This window comes from Schistocerca nitens, chromosome 5 (genome assembly GCF_023898315.1).
Source record: "Schistocerca nitens isolate TAMUIC-IGC-003100 chromosome 5, iqSchNite1.1, whole genome shotgun sequence".
In the NCBI taxonomy this organism is placed as follows: Eukaryota; Metazoa; Arthropoda; class Insecta; order Orthoptera; family Acrididae; genus Schistocerca; species Schistocerca nitens.
Genome location: NC_064618.1, coordinates 732,809,487 through 732,834,029, shown reverse-complemented (window position 1 = coordinate 732,834,029; position 24,543 = coordinate 732,809,487). Strand labels below are relative to the sequence as shown.

General features: G+C 44.0%; 2 protein-coding genes across 7 annotated transcripts in view; one reads left to right on the top strand and one right to left on the bottom strand.

Annotated features, from left to right (window-relative positions):
• LOC126260231 (magnesium-dependent phosphatase 1-like) overlaps positions 1–23,745 on the bottom strand; it is a 51,430-nt gene extending 27,685 nt beyond the window's left edge. Inside the window, exons 1-3 of one of the 2 annotated variants that reach the window (XM_049957538.1) lie at positions 23,590–23,745; positions 23,316–23,376; positions 23,003–23,221 (exon numbers count right to left, since the gene is read on the bottom strand). In XM_049957538.1, coding sequence (XP_049813495.1) covers positions 23,003–23,221; positions 23,316–23,376; positions 23,590–23,632 — 323 coding nt within the window. In that variant the 5' untranslated portion in view covers positions 23,633–23,745. The remainder of the gene's footprint in view (positions 1–23,002; positions 23,222–23,315; positions 23,377–23,589) is intronic. The other variant, XM_049957539.1, reaches the window with a different exon arrangement.
• Positions 23,746–24,358: 613 nt separating this feature from the next.
• The window catches only part of LOC126260230 (hrp65 protein-like), a 176,911-nt gene continuing 176,726 nt past the window's right edge, over positions 24,359–24,543 (top strand). For all 5 annotated transcript variants that reach the window (XM_049957535.1, XM_049957537.1, XM_049957536.1 and 2 more), the window contains exon 1: positions 24,359–24,513. The gene's annotated coding sequence lies outside the window, so the exon portion shown is untranslated. The remainder of the gene's footprint in view (positions 24,514–24,543) is intronic.

The following is a 24,543-nucleotide window of genomic DNA, read 5'->3' as shown; positions in this document are numbered from 1 at the left end:
CAGCTAGCTCTTTATTCGCACGAAGTAATGGGCGCTATCGACAGGGGATCTCAAGTTGATTCCATATTTCTAGATTTCCGGAAAGCTTTTGACACCGTTCCTCACAAGCGACTTCTAATCAAGCTGTGGGCCTATGGGGTATCGTCTCAGTTGTGCGACTGGATTCGTGATTTCCTGTCAGGAAGGTCGCAGTTCATAGTAATAGACGGCAAATCATCGAGTAAAACTGAAGTGATATCAGGTGTTCCCCAGGGGAGTGTCCTGGGACCTCTGCTGTTCCTGATCTATATAAATGACCTGGGTGACAATCTGAGCAGTTCTCTTAGGTTGTTCGCAGATGATGCTGTAATTTACTGTCTAGTAAGGTCATCCGAAGACCAGTATCAGTTGCAAAGCGATTTAGAAAAGATTGCTGTATGGTGTGGCAGGTGGCAGTTGATGCTAAATAACGAAAAGTGTGAGGTGATCCACATGAGTTCCAAAAGAAATCCGTTGGAATTCGATTATCGATAAATAGTACAATTCTCAAGGCTGTCAATTCAACTAAGTACCTGGGTGTTAAAATTACGAACAACTTCAGTTGGAAAGACCACATAGATAATATTGTGGGGAAGGTGAGCCAAAGGTTGCTTTTCATTGGCAGGACACTTAGAAGATGCAACAAGTCCACTAAAGAGACAGCTTACACTACACTTGTTCGTCCTCTGTTAGAATATTTCTGCGTGGTGTGGGATCCTTACCAGGTGGGATTGATGGAGGACATCGAAAGGGTGCAAAAAAGGGCAGCTCGTTTTGTATTATCACGTAGTAGGGGAGAGAGTGTGGCAGATATGATACGCGAATTGGGATGGAAGTCATTACAGCAAAGACGTTTTTCATTGCGGCGAGATCTATTTACGAAATTTCAGTCACCAACTTTCTCTTCCGAATGCAAAAATATTTTGTTGAGCCCAATCTACATAGGTAGGAATGATCATCAAAATAAAATAAGAGAAATCAGAGCTCGAACAGAAAGGTTTAGGTGTTCGTTTTTCCCGCGCGCTGTTCGTGAGTGGAATGGTAGAGAGATACAGGGCTATTACAAATGATTGAAGCGATTTCATAAATTCACTGTAGCTCCATTCATTGACATATGGTCACGACACACTACAGATACGTAGAAAAACTCATAAAGTTTTGTTCGGCTGAAGCTGCACTTCAGGTTTCTGCCGCCAAAGCGCTCGAGAGCGCAGTGAGACAAAATGGCGACAGGAGCCGAGAAAGCGTATGTCCTGCTTGAAATACACTCACATCAGTCAGTCATAACAGTGCAACGACACTTCAGGACGAAGTTCAACAAAGATCCACCAACTGCTAACTCCATTCGGCGATGGTATGCGCAGTTTAAAGCTTCTGGATGCCTCTGTAAGGGGAAATCAACGGGTCGGCCTGCAGTGAGCGAAGAAACGGTTGAACGCGTGCGGGCAAGTTTCACGCGTAGCCCACGGAAGTCGACGAATAAAGCAAGCAGGGAGCTAAACGTACCACAGCCGACGGTTTGGAAAATCTTATGGAAAAGGCTAAAGCAGAAGCCTTACCGTTTACAATTGCTACAAGCCCTGACACCCGATGACAAAGTCAAACGCTTTGAATTTTCAGCGCGGTTGTAACAGCTCATGGAAGAGGACGCGTTCAGTGCGAAACTTGTTTTCAGTGATGAAGCAACATTTTTTCTTAATGGTGAAGTGAACAGACACAATGTGCGAATCTGGGCGGTAGAGAATCCTCACGAATTCGTGCAGCAAATTCGCAATTCACCAAAAGTTAACGTGTTTTGTGCAATCTCACAGTTTAAAGTTTACGGCCCCTTTTTCTTCTGCTAAAAAAACGTTACAGGACACGTGTATCTGGACATGCTGGAAAATTGGCTCATGCCACAAATGGAGACCGACAGCGCCGACTTCATCTTTCAACAGGATGGTGCTCCACCGCACTTCCATCACGATGTTCGGCATTTCTTAAACAGGAGATTGGAAAACCAATGGATCGGTCGTGGTGGAGATCATGATCAGCAATTCATGTCATGGCCTCCACGCTCTCCTGACTTAACCCCATGTGATTTCTTTCTGTGGGGTTATGTGAAAGATTCAGTGTTTAAACCTCCTCTACCAAGAAACGTGTCAGAACTGCGAGCTCGCATCAACAATGCTTTCGAACTCATTGATGGGGACATGCTGCGCCGAGTGTGGGAGGAACTTGATTATCGGCTTGATGTCTGCCGAATCACTAAAGGGGCACATATCGAACATTTGTGAATGCGTAAAAAAACTTTTTGAGTTTTTGTATGTGTGTGCAAAGCATTGTGAAAATATCTCAAATAATAAAGTTATTGTAGAGCTGTGAAATCGCTTCAATCATTTGTAATAACCCTGTAGTATGATTGTGGTTCGATGAACCCTCTGCCAAGCACTTAAATGTGAATTGCAGAGTAGTCATGTAGATGTAGATGTAGTGTTAAAGGGGCATCACAACTGCAAAAGGTAGGTTGGCTTGATGAAAAACATGCTCATGGGTTCTGAAAGATGATGTGTAGTTCATTGGGGACTGATTATAGATGAGCTGGTATCAGGACACCAGACTGAGGATGTCAGGTCTTTAAGGCTAGATAAATGGACAGCTTAGTTAAGTAATAGTTGGAGCCTTCAAATCCACAGATGGAGTATCCACATCTCTGTCCATTACAATTATCCGGGCTGTTATGCCATGGTCGGTTGATGAATTCTGTGTCGATTCCCAACGTTTCGTCTCCGACTGCGGGAGACATCTACAAGGGGGTCCGCAGCTTGATGGAAGGTCCAACACACCCACTGGCTCGCTACTGACTGCCGCTAAATTCCGTGTCCGCGCGCTCCCGCACCGCGGCGTGACGTCACGTGTTTTGAAAACATCAGTGCAATTGACCGCTGTCCGTCGCCGTCGATTGTCGTTGCCATCACCCAGTAGTGGACGGGTGGTACACATATTCTTTAACACCGGCATCCATATACCGTTTAATTTCACGCCCTCCTCCTTTCGGTTGAAATTATTTGGGTGTTTAGCGATTTCGATTGCCTCCCTGTAGAGCCTTTCGTAATATCCGCTTATGGCCGCTAGTACTTGCGCCTCCTCGAAACGAATATTGTGGTTCCCTGGCTGGAAAGCATGCTCCGCAACAGCTGATTGTTCCGTTTCTCCTCTTCTACAATTTCCCTTGTGCTCTTCCAAATGTTTAGAAACAGTTCTTTTAGTGGTACCCACATAAACATCACCACAGCTGCATGGGATCCTATACACTCCAGCTTTTTCCAATGGTTTGCGAGCGTCCTTGGCAGGCTTAAGGTATTCCTGTATCTTTCTGGTGGGCTTGTAAATTACGGTAATGTTCCGCTTTGTCAAGATCCTTCCTATTCTTTCCGTTACATTTTTAACAAACGGCAGGAAAACCTTAGATTTTGCAGTAGCCTATACGTCAGTATGATTCTACATCTACATCTACAGCCATACTCCGCAAGCCACCTGACGGTGTGTGACGGAGGGTACCCTGAGTACCTCTATTGGTTCTCCCTTCTATTCCAGTCTCATATTGTTCGTGGAAAGGATTGTTGGTATGCTTCTGTGTGGGCTCCAATCTCTCTGATTTTATCCTCACGGTCTCTTCGTGAGATATACGTAGGAGGGAGCAATATACTGCTTGACACTTCGGTGAAGATAATTTCTCGAAACTTTAACAAAAGCCCGTACCGAGCAACTGAGCGCCTCGCCTGCAGAGTCTTCCACTGGAGTTTATCTATCATCTCCGTAACGCTTTGGCAATTACTAAATGATCCTGTAATGAAGCGCGCTGCTCTCCGTTGGATCTTCTCTATCTCTTCTATCAACACTATCTGGTACGGATCCCAGACTGCTGAGCAGTATTCAAGCAGTGGGCAAACAAGTGTACTGTAACCTACTTCCTTTGTTTTCGGATTGCATTTCCTTAGGATTCTTCCAATGAATCTCAGTCTGGCATCTGCTTTAACGACGATCAACTTTATATGATCATTCCATTTTAAATCACTCCTAATGCGTACTCCCAGATAATTTATGGAATTAACTGCTTCCAGTTGCTGACCTGCTATTTTGTAGCTAAATGATAAGGGATCTATCTTTCTATGTATTTGCAGCACATTACACTTGTCTACATTGAGATTCAATTGCCATTCCCAGCACCATGCGTCAATTCGCTGCCGATCCTCCTGCATTTCAGTACAATTTTCCATTGTTACAACCTCTCGATACACCACAGCATGATCTGTAAAAAGCCTCAGTGAACTTCCGACGTCATCCACAAGGTCATTTATGTATATTGTGAATAGTAATGGTCCTATGACACTCCCCTGCGGCACAGCGTTCTGTTATCTAGGAACTCTTCAATCCAATCACACAATTGGTCTGATTGTCCATATGCTCTTACTTTGTTCATTAAACGACTGTGGGGAACCGTATCGAACGCCTTGCGGAAGTCAAGAAACACGGCATCTACCTGTGAACCCGTGTCTATGGCCCTCTGAATCTCATGGACGAATAGCGCAAGCTGGGTTTCACACGACCGTCTTTTTCGAAACCCATGCTGATTCCTACAGAGTAGATTTCTAGTCTCCAGAAAAGTCATTATACTCTAACATAAAACGTGTTCTAAAATTCTACAACTGATCGACGTTAGAGATATAGGTCTATAGTTCTGCACATCTGTTCGACGTCCCTTCTTCAAAACGGGGATGACCTGTGCCCTTTTCCAATCCTTTGGAGCGCTACGCTCTTCTAGAGACCTACGGTACACCACTGCAAGGAGGGGGGCAAGTTCCTCCGCGTGGCTGCCTCAACGCACGTTTTATTTCGGCGGACGAATATCCGTTCTTCATTAGTGCATTGTGGAGATGTTCCATCTCAGCGTCGAGCAACTCAGGTTCACAAATATTTCTAGCTCTGTCCGCTAACGTCTTGATAACATCCCGCTTCTGTTGTGGGTGGTGGTTCGAATCCCGGTGGTCATTGTATCATAAATCATCATACACCTTACAACAGCTAGTCAGGAGATTAATAGCCAAGAAGGTTCCTTATACTGGCCTAAAACAAAAGGGAGTTTAAATAACAAATGCTGAAATAAAAAATCTCGCTTAGAAATTCTGGACCTGCTCTACAATGGGTTGTGAACATAAAGATCCCACAAGATGAGGAGAAGTGGTGGTAGGTAAATGCCAGAATGAAAAATTCTCCTATCATAGCACAAAAAAAAAGGCAGAGTTAGGGATGTAAAGGAAGGGTACTAGCTTCTTGAGTTACCTGGCAGCTTCATAAACACCTTGACACATTTGACCTTTTTTACTTGTTAGTATTAGTACCATTGTCATGTAATGTAATGCATTATGTCAAGTACAGTAATGTATGAGGTCTGTTTTAAAATTCCGGAACACTGCCCACAGAGTTTTTCTACACTTACCTTTTACTTATTGTGCATGGTCTCCTCTGAAATACACTCATCTGCAATCGATGCACTGCTCCCAAAGCCATTTCTACTTCTGGAAGCAGTCTTGGTACATCTTTTGCTGCATCACTTGAACCGCCATCTGACAATTTTCTTTTCTCTTGTCTTGCATTGAAAATCCTCATCCCTTCCATAGAGTTTACAACTTTGGAAATAAAAAAAGGTCTGCAGGGGCCTGGTCTGGAGAATACGGAGGATGAGGCAGCACAGAGATTTCACAGGCGAAGGCCTTTCTGGTCCTGACTCGAACTGTGGGACGAACTTGGTGACAACATGACACATCCCAAGATGCTGTGTTAGGATTTCATGACATGATCCAACTGAAATGTTAACGTTCTTCTGCAATCTCTCAGACACTCCATTCTTCAATGACTTTCCTGACATGAGCGTCATCAGTAGATGATGGAGGGCATCCTGAACTAGGCTTGGCTCATCTTTAACTTCCATCTGGCCATTTTTAAACCATGTGAACCATAACAGCTAGTATGGCTTAAGCACTCATTACCACGGGCTTTCTGCATCATTTGATGTGTCTATGTAGAGGCTTCCTTCAGTTTCACCCAAAATTTAATGCAGACACGATGCGCATCTAACTATGCCATCTCAAAATTCGCAAACTGTGTGACACAACATTCTGCTGAGTGCAGCAGTGAACAATAACTAACACACATACAACAATGAAGCTTCTGTAAGTTACACATTAAACACAGGTATGTGCAGGCATGCCAATTGCATTTCACTCCAACACAGCAGTGGTGTGAAATTATGAATGTTTCAGAATTTTTTGAACAGACCTCTTATCTGATATGTGTTTTATACCATGACACACACCATCATGTCATCCAACATGGCATTGTTGTCAAGTAGTGCAATATGACACAATGTGTCATTAAAGTTTAGGATGCATGCATACCCACTCTGGGATACTTCCTACTCTCGAATATTCAGATGCTTCCTATTGTAAATGCATCCCACTACCTAGAAGCAAATAAATTTGTGTCTATTTGTTCTTACACCCCTCACCATATATGTAAAAGGGGTGAGCCTAAGAGAGCCCACTGCTGTGGGAAGAAGTGTGTCATATGTCAAGAGGTTTTGATTTCGTGTCTTTGAAGCTGCTAGATAAGTTGAAGAGTGTGTCCCTTCTTTTACATCCCTAAATCTGCCCAGAACATAATCGCCTTTTTTATGCTACAATGGGGGCATTTTTGATTCTGATTCCCAAATTTTACTCTACTATAATCCTGAAATTAGACCGTCGTAGTTTGGCAACCAATCTAGATAACTTGGGTGACGACTGATTCAGTACTGTTGTAGTTTTTTTTTGTTGAGGTTTTTGAACCATTTTGCTACAATACTGGAGAAAGAAAGTTGCTACTCACCATTTAGCGGAGATGCTGAGTCGCGATAGGCACAACAAAAAATGATTTCGGCCAGTAAGGCCTTTGTCAGCAGTAGACACACACACACACACACACACACACACACACACGAACGCAACTTGCACACACATCTGCAGTCTCAGAGAGCTGAAAATGATGGGAGTGGCGATTGAGTGGGGGTAAGGAGGAGGCTGGAGGCTGGGGCAGGGAGGGGGAGGGATAGTATGGTAGAAGTGGCGGACACTGAAATATTGCAGTTTAGATGGAGGGCAGGAGAGAAAGTGCGAAGGGGGGAGGGGGTAAGTAGTGGAAAGGAGAGAAATAAAAAGAAATTAAAAGACTGGGTGTGGCAGTGAAATGACGGCTGTGTAGTGCTGGAATGGGAACAGGGAGGGGTCTGGATGAGTGAGGACAGTGACTAACGAAGGTTGAGGCCAGGAGGGTTACGGGAATGTAGGATGTATTGCAGGGAAAGTTCCCACTTCCGCAATTCAGAAAAGCTGGTGTTTGTGGGAAGGATCCATATGGCACAGGCTGTGAAGCAGTCGTTGAGATGAGGGATATCATGTTTGGCAGCGTATTCAGCAACAGGGTGGTGCACTTGTTTTTGGCCACAGTTTGTCGGTGTCCATTCATGCGGACAGACAGCTTGTTGGTTGTCATGCCTCCATAGAATGCAGCACAGAGGTTGCAGCTTGGCTTGTAAATCACACGACTGGTTTCACAGGTACCCCTGCCTTTGATGGGACAAGTGATGTTAGTGATCGGACTGGAGTAGGTGGTGGTAGGAGATTGTATGGGGCAAGTCTTGCGTCTAGGTCTATTACAGGGGTATGAGCCATGAGGTAAGAGACTGGGAGCAGGGGTTGTGTAAGGATGGACGAGTATATTGGGTAGGTTCGGTGGACAGTCGAATACCACAGTATGTGGGGTGGAAAGGGCAGTGGGGAGGACATTTCTCACTTCAGGGCACGACGAGAGGTAATCAAAACTCTGGCGGAGAATGTAATTCAGTTGCTTCAGTCCCGGATCGTACTGAGTTACGAGGAGAATGTTCCTCTGTGGCCAGACTGTGGGACTTTGGGAGGTTTGCATATATGTAATTTCCTCAAAACATACTGTAATCATCGGTGGAGACTAGACAGATAGTTCAGAACCCCACTCATGATGGAAATGTATTGGATCTAATGGCAACAAATCGACCTGACATTAAAACTAGTATCAGTGACCATGATGCTATTTTTTCAGTTAAAACAAGCCAAAATTGATGGATTGAATTTTTTAGCACTTTGAACTTTGATAACTCAAATATGTGAGCAATTTGGGTGCCACTTGCAGAACTTTGATATGCTGGCAGGCTGCAGATAAGTAAAGTATTAACTTCAGAAAATTACTCTTTCAGTAGGCAATAAAGTATAGCCAAAATTTATTTTTACTGGTACGTATCTATCCAGTGCATGGTCAGTTATTCTTTTAGCTTCAGCCAGAGTCCCTCTACATGCTCCCACCATGTGCTGAAAGTTTCAAGTGCCTCATTGAAATAGAACACTACTGATTTTTTATCTAGTTTACTGAGGAGAAACAGCAGAGGCAAAAGTCTCTTCATACAAGGAGGGAGATACTGAGGGCCCTACAGCTGCTGCTAGACAATTGATGGTTACTAGAAGAGAGAAACAGTCAGTACAGAGAACTGTGGGGCCCCATTCTCATGAATATGGGGGATCCTGTCAGAAGTACCAATTAGAACCCAAAAAGTACAGTAAAACAAGAAGTTCTCTGTGAAAATTGGGTGTGGACCATGGAGATCCCACTCATGTAGTGTAGTTAGGATGTGGTGTCGTAAGTCTATAGCAGGTCAAAGTAGATGGCTATAAAAGGTGTTGACGTCTGGTAAAGGCTGTTTAAATATCAGACTACATGTAAACGAGGTTATGAGTAGTAGAACAGCCTTGGCAAAAACCTCCCTGAGAAGGAGCAAGAAGATCTCAAGAATAAAGGAGCCAACACAGCCGCTGAATCATGTTGTGTTCAAGCAACTTACAGAGAACACTAGTTAGGCTAACTGGCCGATAACTTTCCATCTCTGTCCTGTTTCGGTATTGGAACAATGATGCTTTCTCGCCATTGCGATGGGAACTCACCCTCACCCCAGATGCGTTAGAGATGGCAAGAATATGATGCTGACAAACCACTAATAGGTGCTTGATCATTTAGTTGTGGATGCTGTCCAGCCCTGGGTCTCTATCAGAGCAGTGGGCTACGATACTGACGAATTACCACTCGCTGAATCAAGCATAATATGGTTCCAGGTGGTGTGTAGTGAAGATAATTGCTTTTGCTCCACCCTCTGTATTACGACATGAAAAGCAGGTTGATAATTCTCAGATGCTGAGGCTCAAATATAACGCAGGGCAAAACGTTCACCAATGGCATCTGGGTCAGTGTAGACAGTGCCGTTCAAGGTAATACCACCTGCAGGAGTCTTGTATCCATAGACATCTTATCTTTGCCCAAACCTGCGAAGGAGAGGTACGTGGTCCGATGGTAGAAACATACTGTTCCCAGCATTTTCACTTCCATCGCTTTATTAGGTGGCATAACCGGGCACAGAGCTGTTTAAAGGCAATGAGGTGCTCCATCAATGGGTGCCCCTTATGGCGTTGCAGAGCCCACCTACAATCTCTTAATGGCCACTGTGATTTCTGGTGACAAACGAGGAACTGTTCTCTGTTAGGGTGGTCCTGAGAAACATGATATCGCTAAATCAGCTGCTGAAAGAATGGGTGTAGTGGAATTCTGGACTGCCTCGTTGATATCTCCAAGCGGCGGGGAGCCAAGGGCAACGGCAGAGGTGAAAGCTGTCCAGTCAGTATTACAGGGAAGTGATGCTGAGGGAGGGACTGGAAGATCGGGAAGTGGTCACTACCACACAGGCCATTGTGAACTCTCCTGTGGATGGATGGGAGAAAACAAGGGCTGCAAATGAAAAGGTTGTTGGATGAGAAAGTTCTGTGTGTCACATTGAGATGTGTGGAGGAACCAGTAGTCAAATGGCAAAGGTCCATTGTGCCAGTAAGTATTCAAGGTCTTTACCATGGTCAGCGGTCGTGGTTCCACCCTACAAAGGGTTGTGGGCATTGAAATCACCCAAGATTAGAAAATGTGGGGGAAACTGAGATAGTTCATAGGCGAAGTAATGGTGCTAAACTGTTCGCTTTGACCCTGTGCCCATAGTCATGTTGTACTAATGGAGAAGATGTCTCAATTATTGACGACGCCTTTGGCACAATTGTTTTATTAATCTCCATTACATGATGTAATTTCAGATTTTTTACTTCTGATGAAGGTATATTTATATGTACCGAAACCTTGGTCAAGAAATTTTAATAAATTTTTATCCTGCAACTGTTTTCGGCTGTCATCCTTTATCGTGAAGAATTTCAACAGTTGCTGTTGCAGCCATGATTAAAATCTTCAAACAATATGATCTGAGACACTTCACCATTGGGAGAGAGGTAAACACTGCATATGGTAATATTTTTAAACACCCTTACCCAAACAACCACAGCCTCCAGAGGTGTATTATGAGGCACAAGTTTGCTATACAGAGTGTCCAGAACACATGTGCAAACACCGCCAAACACCCTGTCATAGTATCCGCAGTATCCACCATGGGCTGGGATCCACACTGCTGGAAACCAAGTCTTCTGAAGGGCAATGCAGAAGGCAGGAGATGTGCTTTAAAGACGTAGTAGCTCAGCTAGGTGGTGAAAAAACCATTACAGTTTCAATAGAGAATACCATTGTCTAGGTACTGTAAGGCCATGAAGGACCAAGGAGGCATGTTATGCACCAGGGTCACCTGTTGCCACTGGTTGAGGGGTTAAGTCATCAACACACATAAGTTCTGTGTTCTGTTGTGTGTGTGTGACATGAGGCCTCAGGGGCCACCAGAATCTCTGCCTTGGACATGGGAATGGAACAGGTGGGTTCTGGTGGCATGCAGGCAACTGGAATCTTCTTGGAGGACTTTTTCTTACCTTGCCTCTCTTTAGAGGATTTGGAAGACGGCGAGTTCTCTTTTGAATCAGTTTCAGGTAATGATGATGATTACAGAACCCTGCGGCCAGCAGTGTCTGGCTTCTTCAGACATTGGCTGCTGTCCGGTTGTACAACGGAAGAAGCTGTGGAAGGAAGTCTCCCATGGAGCCCTTCCTGGTGAGAGAAGCTGGAGGAAGGTGATTTGTCTCCTGCTGGGAGATGAGGACCAATGTCCCTGGTGGGTGGGATGCAAATAATCCCAAAGTAGGTGGGGTGGGGGGGGGGGGGGCGGCGGCAGCAAGAGGAGATCCCCAATCATAAAGGGCTTGGTCAAGCAGCCCTGAGAGCCAACTGTAGGAGATGTAAAGGGCAGGAGTACCATCACCAAAGGGGGCAACACTGATGGAGCTGCAGCATATGATACTGTTAGACATGCTGGGTGCAACCGCTCATACTTTTCTAGGCCTCTTTATAAGTTAGTTTTTACGAAGTCTGAATCCTTGTATTTTCTTCTCTTTCTGGAAAACTGTGCAATCTAGTGATCACGGAGAATGGCACTTTCCACAGTTAACATACATGGGGAGGGGGGGGGGGGCACAAGGGACTTTTGTATGCAGCAGTCATCCACAGTCTCTCCTCAATGTGAGGAGATGCCCAAATTTCAAATACTTGAAGCACTGCATGGGAGCAGGGAGAACATATGATTCTACATTGCATAGGTATACCATTACGTTGACCTTTTCAGGCAATGAATTGCCCTCAAAGGCCGAGATGAAGGCACCCATAGCAACCCTATTGTCCTCTGGCCCCCTATGGATACGGCGGACAATGAGTTCATCCTGTGGCTCCAAGTTGGTGTGTAGCTCATTATCAGATTGCAAGAGCAGGTCTTGGTGAAAAGTGGTACCCTGAACCATATTCAGACTAGTATGGGAGTGACAGTCACCATTATGTCGCCCAACTTGTTACAACCGAGCAGTGATCGTGACTGAGCGGTGATGCTGTTTTTATCAAAACTGATCTCCTTTTCATTTTAGAGATGGCTGCCACTTCCAGAATTTTCTGTTGATGTTCTCCACAAAGAATAAGGGTTTTGTAGCCAAGACAGAATCACCACCAGTTCTTGTGCAATCCAAGTATTGCAGGGAGCATTTCTCTGCTTGCCGCTTAGCCCTATGTTCCTCCCAAGGTGTAGTCAGGGAAGGGAATATTACAGGGTCTTATCTCTCTGTATTGAATGAGGACTTTCCTTCCATAGAGACTGCTAGGGCCGTATGGCCACCAGTGGGAAATAACTTCATCTGCTTCATTTGCATCTCACCTGCTGCAGTGTCACCGTCTCCGAATGGGGGCCTCTCCCGATGGGTGCCATCCAGCCTCAGCAATGGCAACCTGGTTAGTAATCTGTTGTTCGGAGTCCCTGTGCCCCAGTCAAGATTGGCACAAACTGCTCAGCCTACATGTGGATTTTTCAGCTCAGGCACCGACAGTGTTATCCCTTTTGCTGTGAAGGCCAGGGCCCCATGGTAGCCAAGCATGTACTCATGAAAGAGTTGTAAGCCCCCTGTGGGGACCTGTGTGGGCACATGACACCCAGTCAACTACCAGGGTAGCAGCTTCTGATGTGTAGTGCATTCCTGACTCGTTTAGGGGGACCCTACTGTTCTCAATCCTATGGTGCAAGTCAAGGAAGTCACAGCTTACCTTGTTAAAGAACCCTCAAAGTCTCTGGTTCAGTCCTTGCACTCGACTCAGAACCAATGGGGCACAATCAAATCTAGGGACAATGCTGCAAATTGTGAGCTTCATAGGAACTCTGTGTGTGAGGCTGGTCTTGACAATGTATGTCTACTCTATAGCTATGAAAATTGACAACTCAGAACCTTAAGTATTCAAAGCTGTTTGTTACCTTTACTTCTTAAATTATTTATACTCCACCACGGGTTTTCATTATCAAAGGTTGCACAGTTAGCTGGAATAGTTGAGCATCTTGCATACATTAGCCACTCATGTTTTCTGAACTATAAGTTAATTTATTTTTCCGTAGGTGATATCACTGCTGAGTTTTCATTTGTATTTTACATGTAGGTTAATTTATTTTTCTGTAGGTGATATCACTGTTGAGTTACAACACCTGGCACAGCTGTCGTCTTAGTCCTACATTGTTGACCTGTCCGGAACCTTCAACATGGGGAACCACTTGTGGCTTCGATAGTCCATGGAACTCTTCTCTCCCTGACGTTTCGTCCAAAGCTACGTTAGACATCTTCGGAGGTGCTCCTGGTTGTGCTGAGTCTTGCCGACTGATGAGTGGGACATTGAAGAACAGCCCAAATACCACGGAAAGTGGGCGTGGTCTGGATTTCACGTGATAGCAGAGATAAATCTTGTCGAGGATAAAATATAACTATCGATCGTAGTACGTCAAAGACAAAAACTTATCACTGATTCTGTAGTGCCACTGTCCATATATCGCTGAGTTTCATAGCTTCTTCTTTTCTGTTAAAATTATCCCCATGTTTATATATTTCGATGGCTTCTCTATATAGCCGAGGATAATAGTTCATCGCAGTACATAAAATTTCAGTTTTCGAAAATTTCACAACGTGATCACCCTGCTGCAGAGCATATTCCGCCATGGCTGACTTGTCCGTTTTACCTAGTCGGCAAAGACTTTTATGTTCCTTCAACCGTGTATTCACACATCTCTTTGTAGTTCCAATGTAAACCCTACCACATGTACATGGAATCTTGTATATATGACTTGCAGCAGAGGGGGACATTTATCCTTAATGGAACGAAGTGCTTGGCCTATTTTCTTAGTTGGAGTGAAAAACGGTCGAACGTTATGTTTCCTTAAAATCTTGCCGATTTGATCTGTTACTTTTTTGACCTTATAGGACCTTATAGACACCGACTCCTATGGGGAACCTCACAGGCGTCATCATACATTGCACTCCGTCCACTCGTCCGCCCAGCCAAGCAGTCGTTTGTGCGTGACTGACATTTCATCACGGTTCGTATTCCTAGTCGACACTGGCACTGACGTCTATATGATACCTACATCAATGGCTCCTCCCCCCCCCCCCCCCCCATCTTTATCTTTTCACCGACGAAGTAACTTCTACAAGCTGTCAACACACCAACATTACGAACTTCAGGCTCTGTCAAAGTTACGTTGCACCTATCTTCTTCTGTGTGTTTTCCGTGGACTTTCTACATTGCTAACATCAATGAACCAATTCTCAATATGGATTTTTTGTCTCATTACAAAACTCTCTCCGAATGTAGTTCAGGGCTCAGTGCTACACCATCCCACTAACATTCAGACACTGCGCTCCCGCATTTATGTTCCATGTTCTGTTTCTCTCGCAACATGTGAGTTGGTACACGAGTGCTCTGACCTCGCGGGCGACATTGTGATGTGCGTCACTAACCTACTGTCAGAAGACAACTCGGTGGCACAACTCTGCCAGCAAAACTACGAGCTGAAACAAAGAATAGCACACACTTACAACGAGCTCGTTGCAGCTCGTACCTCGCTGCTGAAACTGCAGTCCACAGTCCCGCCACCTACTCGTGTTTCTCCAGCAGACACCAGCTTGGATACTCATCAGTTTAGTCCAAAAACATTAATTGCGAGTGACGATTTGCATCCAGTATACTCCGCATCCCTGATGCACTTGCCACGTTCACTGACATATGTAACAGACAGTGCTTCTAAAAACAGTCACGCATGCGATACAACCATGCTCACTGTGCGGGCAGCTGACCCGCGTCTCTCGCATGACAGCCACGTGACTCGGCGGCCATCGCTGTTCCACGCGCAACACCAATGCCACTCTTGCCAGCGCTGGGTACCAAGTGCGAGGTTGACACCAGACAGTCGCCGCGCATACCGACCTGCTCTGTGCTGTACGCGCAGCCGCCCTCTCCAAACAAGCGCACGCCGTCCTCACGTACTAGACATGTGACTTTCATGCTGCCTTTCTCCCACTCGCACTAACGGTTACGTCTTGTTGCGCCCTACCCGTCCAAAAAACTTCGCGTTGGGACATTGATCAGTCTCGTATGCAATTCTCAGTTTCTTACGTCACTGACGGGACGACACACAAGTTAGTTACCACTGCCGGCCCTCCTATAGGGCACAAGGTTAGTCGACCCAACCCTATTAAGTTACATGCAGCCCGGCAGCAAATTAACGAACTTTTGGAGGCGGGCATCCTGCAACTGTCAGACTGCAACTGGTCTTTACCAATCCACCTCGTCCTCAAACATGACAGTTCATTCCGAATGTGCGGCGACTACAGACGTTTATATGCACATACTGTCATGGACAATTACCCCGTGCCTGACATAAATGATTTCACTCATATGTTATCGGGCGCTACAATCTTCAGTGTTAGTGACTGTAAATGTGCCTACCACCAGATTCCCGTAGCACCGGATGGTATCCCTAAAACAGCTTTTATCATGTCGCTTGGTTTGTTCCATGCCGCTTGGTTTGTTCCAATACAACTTCATGCCATTCGGCCAAAAAACATGGCACAAATGTGGCAGCATTTCATTGACTCCATCTTACGACAGTTCGAATTTTGTTTCGCATATCTGGACAACATATTCATTTTCAGCAAATCATCTGAGGAACATGAAAATCATTTATCCATGGTCCTCCAGACCTTGAACTAAAACGGCGTCGAGGTCAACAAAGAAAAATTCCTGTTGCGTCAGTCTTCTGTCACTTTCTTGGGTTACACCGTCTCCACCGACGGAATACAGCCTCCCAAGTGTCGTGTACACACCATCACTTCACTGTCGCCCCCGGCTACTTACAAAGAACATTCCTGGGCACAATAAATTACTACCGTCATCACCTGCCTTCTGCTGCTGCCGTGCAGGCCCGGCTGACAGACTCACTGTTGGGTAAACAGACTTCAGGACTCAAACCCGTATGCTGGACTGCACCTATGCTGGAGGCTTTCAATGCATTAGACTTCTTTAGCTCGCTCTGTGACACTCGCCCACCCCGACCCATCAGCCGTGTTGTTCGTCGCTATAGTCGCCAGTGACACCGCAGTGAGAGCGGTACTACAGGAATGTAAGGCAGACATGGTTTCCCTCTTCATTTCTTCTCTAAAATACTATCTACAGCTCAGAAGAAATACCCCTTCTTTTGATAGAGCTAGCTCGTTACTTCCACCCGCTCTGAGCTGGCAGGCCTTCGACGCTCTGCATAACTGCGCCACTACACGGCTCGTCTCTGATCATTTAATTTGGAAAAATATAAAACGGGACTGTCAAACCTGGGCACGCAGCTGCGCCCCCTGCCAACACAACAAAATCGGCCACCACCCCACCCCACCACTGGGCAAGTTCGACATCACTCCAGGATGATTTCATCATGTACATATTGATCTTATTGGTCCTCTTCCACCGTCGGAGGGCCACAGATACATTCTATCCACAAGTGACCTCCCGTCTTGCTGGGTAGAGGCAGTCCCCTTACCTAACATCACTCCCAAGACCGTGGCAATGGTTTTATCTCCTCATGGTTTGCTAGGATCGGTTGTCCGACCACCATCACCACCGACCAGGCTCGGCAGTTTGAGTCTCCCCTGTTCACCATTTTATGTAACGTCTGTGGCATAAAGAAAATTCACACCACAGCCTACCACCCACAAAGCAATGGCTTAGTGAAATAGTGGCACTGCACTCTAAAAACGGCACTCAGGTGACACGACTGCCCCTGGTCTGAAGCACTTCCATGGGTACTGCTTGGCCTCCGTTCAACTTTCAAGCCCGACTTACAGGGAACTATCTCAGAATTCGTTTTCGGGAAGAACTCTGTCCTACCAGGGGAACCCATTCAGCCTCAAGTACCTGAAGACTCGCCCCCCTCCCCGGATTTCATAAGTAGTATGCACACCCACTTCAAATATGCAAACCTACACCCACCTATCAGCCACTCCCCGACGGACACTAACGTGCCAACCGCTCTCAACACTTGCTCCCATGTAATGCTGAGAGACGATTCGGTCCAACAACCTCTGCAACCATCTTATCTCGGCCCCTTTAAAGTCCTCCGGCAGGGCAATACAACTTTCGACATAATCGTCAAAGACAGTCCGCAAACTGTTTCGTAACACCGACTCAAACCAGCATTTGTGGACCCCGACGTCCCTCTGCTGGCTCAGTTTGACTCTCCTAACAACTCTCACGCCAGTCTCCCTCCTGCTGTGAAGTCCGACAATGTTTCTCCTCAGGCCACCGTGCCGTTTTGTTCACCTGAAACCTCCCCATCACCTTTCGCGGGTTTCTCACACACGTCACCCTCCACCCCATGTGCGGGTTTCGCTGCTACCTTATTGACTACAGAGACACCCTCTCCCACAGTCACCCTGCTCTGCAACTTACCCCCACACTGTGTGGACAACATTTCAGTTGTCACTCTTGACGACCGGGTTCTCATTCTACTCACAGACATCGCGGCCCCGCCACCCAATGACCAGTTAAGTGTCCGTGTTGTGCATAGCCTCCACCGTCCCTCATGAGTGCAACCCAATGACAATTCTTGGCTTCATCTCGCCGGATGGCTCGATTAGCATCTGGGCTTGCCACACCTACACCCCGCCATCCGCCGTTCAACCCGCCTGCCCTCGGGCTGGCCACCACATCGTCTGTCCTTGCTGGCTCAAAGACTTTGAGGTGGACCTGCCTCCCGTCGCTCCGCCTCCGCACCCCTGTCAGGTTGGAGGTCCTGGTTGTGCATCTACCAGCTCGTACGACCACCAACAGCGTCAATGGCCACACGGTCTTCCCTCAAGACTCACATGCAGTACTCCGTATTGCGGGAGAGGTGGGTGGGGGGGGGGGGGGGTGGGGGGGTGGGGACTGTGTGGCATCGATAGGTCATATCGACCATTGACAACATTAATCTATGGAACTCAGGTCGCTCATACGAGCCGCCATGTTAACTCAGTCTGTTCTTATACCTTGTACTGTGTGCACCTGTATGATAATTGTCGAAAATACGTATATGCAGATATTAGTGGGGACAGTTTATTCCGTATACTGCTATTCGTACCATATTCCCATACACCGTTTTTACAAGAAATTGTGAAACCTGGCCCTGAAGCCTTGCTTTGGCTGATGAAAGGCAGTAGCAAAAGAGATAAATCATCAGTTTTAACTTCTACTCCCGAAAAGCTGCAAATTGAAGTCTTATCAGGAAAGAACAGAAAAATAAAAATGGGAAAAGTCAGCAAAAAAACTTCAGCCTACACAAAAAAAGAAAAAAGTGAAAGTGCATTGTCTCCTACAGAAATCCAAAATGAAGACTTCATCATGATCATCCGATACAGAATCTTACAATTATTCAACAAAAATCATAAGCTCATCCATGGGTCAGAGTGATCACAGTGACAGTGAAGCTGTAGTTGTGGACAGGAAGCCAATCATCAATGACTGCTTGTTGGTAAAATTAGAAAGGAATTGTAAGAAAAGTTAGGTCTACTTAACATAGGAGAGGCAGAATTGAAGATCAAGTTTAAATGGCCTCCAAGTGAAGACACCATTTTTTGTTGCTGACAAATATCAAATAGAGATGATTCTTCAACCTCTCATCATCAATACCAACAATTATCATGTGACTAATTTCACTTTCAGAACTAATTTCGAAGGGCTTTCTGAAGTGTTCCCAGTACCTTGATCAAGTACTCGCACCATGGGGAACATGAAGCACGATGTAAAGCATTTTTGTAAACGCTTTCTTCATGGTTACCTATTTTCCAATTAGTGTTTTTAAATACTTAGTTGAACCATGGATCTCGCCGTTGGTGGGGAGGCTTGTGTGCCTCAGTGATACAGATAACCGTACCGTAGGTGCAACCACAACGGAGGGATATCTGTTGAGAGGCCAGACAAACGTGTGGTTCCTGAAGAGGGGCAGCAGCCTTTTCAGTAGTTGCGGGGCAACAGTCTGGATGATTGACTGATCTGGCCTTCTAACACTAACCAAAATGGCCTTGCTGTGCTGGTACTGTGAACGGCGGAAAGCAAGGGGAAACTACAGCCGTAATTTTTCCTGAGAGCATGCAGCTTTACTGTATGGTTAAATGATGATGGCGTCCTCTTGGGTAAAATATTCCGGAGGTAAAATAGTCCCCCATTCGGATCTCCGGGCGGGGACTACTCAGGAGGACGTCGTTATCTGGAAAAAGAAAACTGGCGTTCTACGGATCGGAGCGTGGAATGTCAGATCCCTTAATTGGGCAGGTGGGCTAGAAAATTTAAAAAGGGGAATGGATAGGTTAAAGTTAGATAGAGTGGGAATTAGTGAAGTTCGGTGGCAGGAGGAACAAGACTTTTGGTCAGGTGAATACAGGGTTATAAATACAAAATCAAATAGGGGTAATGCAGGAGTAGGTTTAATAATTAATAGGAAAATAGGAATGCGGATAAGCTACTACAAACAGCATAGTGAATGCATTATTGTGGCCAAGATAGATACGAAGCCCACACCTACCACAGTAGTACAAGTGTATATGCCAACTAACTCCACAGATGGCGAAGAGATTGATGGAATGTACGATGAGATGAAAGAAATTATTCAGATAGGGGAGGGCGACAAAAATTTAATAGTCATGGTTGACTGGAATTCAATAGTAGGAAAAGGGAGAGCAGGAAACATAGTAGGTGAATATGGAATGGGAGTAAGGAATGAAAGAGAAAGCCGCCTGGTAGAATTTAGCACAGAGCATCACTTAATCATAGTTAACACTTGGTTCAAGAATCATGAGAGAATGTTGTATACATGGAAGAACCTTGGAGATACAGGAAGGTTTCAGATAGATTATATAATGGTAAGACAGAGATTTAGGAACCGGGTTTTAAATTGGAAGATATTTCCAGGGGCAGATGTGGACTCTGACCACAATCTATTGGTTATGGACTGTAGAATAAAACTGAAGGAACTGCAAAAAGATGGGAATTTAAGGAGATGGGATCTGGATAAACTGACAGAACCAGAGTTTGTAGAGAGTTTCAGGGGGAACATTAGGGAACAATTGACAAGAATGGGGGGAAAGTAATACAGTAGAAGAAGAATGGGTAGCTTTGAGAGATGAAATAGTGAAGGCAGCAAAGGATCAAGTAGGTAAAAGACAAGGGCGAACAGAAATCCTTGGGTAACAGAAGAGATATTGAGTTTAATTGATGGAAGGAGAAAACACAAAAATGCAGTAAATGAAGCAGGCAAAAAGGAATAAAAAAGTCTCAAAAATGAGATTGACAGGAAGTGTAAAATGGCTAAGCAGGGATGGCTAGAGGACAAATGTAAGGATGTAGAGGTGTATATCACTAGGGGTAAGATAGATACTGCCTACAGGAAAATTAGAGAGACCTTTGGAGAAAAGAGAACCACTTGCATGAATATCAAGAGCTCAGATGGAAACCTAGTTCTAAGCAAAGAATGGAAAGCAGAAAGGTGAAAGGAGTATATAGAGGGTCTATACAAGGGCAATGTGCTTGCGGACAATATTATGGAAATGGAAGAGGATGTAGATTAAGATGAAACGGGAGATATGATACTGCATGAAGAGTTTGACAGAGCACTGAAAGACCTGAGTTGAAACAAGGCCCCGGGAGTAGACAACATTCAATTAGAACTACTGACAGCCTTGGGAGAGCCAGTCCTGACAAAACTCTACCATCTGGTGAACAAGATGTCTGAGACAGGCGAAATACCCTCAGACTTCAAGAAGAATATAATAATTCCAATCCCAACGAAAGCAAGTGTTGACAGATGTGAAAATTACCGAACTATCAGTTTAATAAACCACTGCTGCAAAATACTAACACGAATTCTTTACAGACGAATGGAAAAACTGGTAGAAGCCGACCTCGGGGAAGATCAGTTTGGATTCCGGAGAAATGTTGGAACACGCGAGGCAATACTGACCCTACGACTTCTCTTAGAAAGTAGATTAAGGAAAGGCAAACCTACGTTTCTAGCATGTGTAGACTCAGAGAAAGCGGTTGGCTACATTGACTGGAATACTCTCAAATTCTGGAGGTGGCATGGGTAAAATACAGGGAGCGAAAGGCTATTCACAATTTGTACAGAAACCAGATGGCAGTTATAAGAGTCGAGGGGCATTAAAGGGAAGCAGTGGTTGGGAAGGGAGTGAGACAGGGTTGTAGCCAATCCCCAATGTTATTCAATCTGTATATTGAGCAAGCAGTAAAGGAAACAAAAGAAAAATTTGGAGTAGATATTAAAATCCAGGGAGAAGAAATAAAAACTTCGAGGTTCGCCGATGACATTGTAATTCTGTCAGAGACAGCAAAGGACCTGGAAGAACAGCTGAACAGAGTGGACAGTGTCTTGAAAGGAGGATATAAGATGAACATCAAAAAAAGCAAAACGAGGATAATGGAACGTAGTCTAATTAAATCGGGTGATGCTGCGGGGATTAGATTAGGAAATGAGACACTTAAAGTAGTAAAGGAGTTTTGCTATTTGGGGAGCAAAATAACTGATGATGGTCGAAATAGAGAGGATATAAAATGTAGACTGGCAATGGCAAGGAAAACGTTTCTGAAGAAGAGAAATTTGTTAACATCGAGTATAGATTTATGTTTCAGGGAGTTGTTTCTGAAAGCATTTGTATGGAGTGTAGACATGTATGGAAATGAAACACGGACGATAAATAGATTGGACAAGAAGAGAATAGAAGCTTTCTAAATGTGGTGCTACAGAAGAATGCTGAAGATTAGATGGGTAGATCACATAACTAATGAGGAAGTGTTGACTAAAATTGGGGAGAAGAGAAATTTGGGGCACAACTTGACTAGAAGAAGGGATCATTTGGTAGGACATATTCTGAGGCATCAAGGGATCACCAATTTAGTATTGGAGGGCAGCGCGGAGGGTAAAAATCGTAGAGGGAGACGAAGAGATGAGTACACTAAACAGATTCAGAAGGATGTAGGTTGTAGTAGGTACTGGGAGATGAATAAGCTTGCAGAGGATAGAGTAGCATGGAGAGCTGCAGTCTCTGGACTGAAGACCACAACTACAACAAGGGGGAAAATACAAGATTTATCATGACAGTTTCAGTTTTGTTTAGGCACATAGCAAAAAAATTAAAGAGAAAAATGTGGCTTAACTATCCGACATTCATAATCTTCAGCTGAGAACCCTAAAAACGTTATGACTTCTTTCCTCTCAAAGATGGTTCTGAAGTGTGAGTTTACCAGAATGTCATGCTGAAGGGACTCTGAGTAGAGCTTTTATCAGTAAATAATGAACCCCTGTAGCTGGAACAATATGTTGATTACTTATTTGATGGACCAACTCAAAACTTTAATACTAAATCATGAGCAATACACACTACTTTTGCCTTAGGCCTTAATTAGTGGTAAATCAAGTGAATAAAAGTTTGAAACTGCAATGCAGTCAGACCCACAAAGAAATATTGCATTAATAAAATTCACAGATTACATTGGCACCACTTGAGAAAGAATGACTATCAATGAAGAACTGGTAACAGATTCACTGACTGCTTTGGGAAGGATTTGGGTAATGGGTTAAAAAAGTTATAGGTGACAATACAGTCATTGCCAATACTATTTAATATTTGAAGTCGGAAACATAGTATCAAAGAGCTGGAATTTATAAGGCAAAACCACAAATAAAAAGAGAAATATGTATGGTATATATCAAGGTGACTAACAAACATTCTATTTAGTCTTATAAAGTGGGATAGCAGTAGTTTTACTATTGTTAAAGTGTTATGATAAAAGACCTCTGAAGCACAGCAAGTGGCAAACTACATACGTGTCAATGTATTTTAAAATTTGTTGATACATTAGCATAACTGATATGGGCAAAAAATATGAAACAACTAAGTTGTTATAAGGTTTTTGTCATTTTAATTTACTGCAAACTACTGTGCATCCTTTGTCACATGGTTGTGCCTCTCCAATAAAGTACACTGATGCCATAATAATGATATTAGTGCTTCATTTGACTTACTGATTAAAATGGTTTACTTTGCAACCTGGGTATATTTCCTTGTACGTGAAGTACTTGTCCCAGTTAAAAAGCTGAAGGGCTTGATTGGCCCCTCTTATTTCCCCTGTTCTTGATGCGACTGCTAAGGTGTAACCCTGAGCTTTCAAATGTTCAAGTACTGTTGGAACTTCGGGGTAGTAAGGAACTTTCCTTCCAGCGGCATCTACGACGTTTCCTGTACTTTTAACACATTGAAACGCGAGTTACTGACCTCTCCCTTAGATAATACTTTACTTATTTCTAAACGTTTCGAACAGAATTTTTCCGGACCAACCTGTTTGTTCGCAGCGGCAATGAAACGTGAGTATCCACCCAGAACGGCCACAACGTGTAATCTGTAACTCATTAAATAAATAATTAAGGCAATACAAAATTCTCTTACTAGTATATATATATATATATATATATATATATATATATATATATATACGCTAGTGCAGGAAGGAGCTTATTGGAATCTGCCGCTGGTAAAAGCGTTCTGCTTTTGATGTTTTAATTTATACTAGCAGCTTCTATTTTTCTCAGACCTAAAAAATAGTGGATCTCACCTAAATCAAATACAATTAATTTTGGTTTCCTTTCTAAACTCATGCCTAAATAAATCCCGAAACTCACTTTGCGCAATGCTTTTTTATCTTCTTTTTGCGACTCATACTACTGTCCATCTGATTGGTCGATAATCAAAGCTGGAGTCCACTGGCTATTTGCTTGAAAATAATTTATTTTCTTACTTTTTGAAAAATTATAATTCGACAGGGTTCCATTAACGGTGTATGTTATACTTGACCGGTTATTAAATAAAACAATTATTACTGATATTATAAATGCACTTCTACATCTTGTCTTTCAAGGCAATGCGAGTAGTCATCATGTGCAATGTTTCTGCAAAAAATTGCAAGACAGTCATCAACAAAATATCATATCGATAGACTTTTTCAACGTATATAATTTATGAAAGCCATAAATTAAAATTTTTGTGGATTTCTTGTGGAGTAAATCGTTAGCGTTTTATCTTCCGCGAATTTCTTCATGCTGAAAATTATGTAGCTGTCAGCGCACAAGTGATGAAATAATTTTATCATGTTGTTTTATGTTTATTACAATGAACCTGTGAAGGACCAATAAACGATTATCAACCAACATCCCAACTGTAGCTTACAGTCATTTAATAATCGACAGAAAGTGGTAACATTTTAATTTATACTGGTAAGCTTTTTAACAAAAAAAATTTAATAATAAGAATAAATATCAGGTGTGACAATGATTTATATACTCAGGTGTCAAAATAGTATACTTTTCGTCCCATTTTAGGGCGCACTTCGTTGCGCGGAAGCATCTCGAGCCACTTGCCATTCGTGCGCGGAAGCAGCTTTACTTGGCCGCCATTAGTCCTTTATCCTGGTACGTGTGGCATCTAGAGTCCGGTTGTAGCGTGAGGGGTGATTTAAGCGTGAAGTATATCATATAAACAGGTATTAAGTACTAGAACTTAAAATATAAGT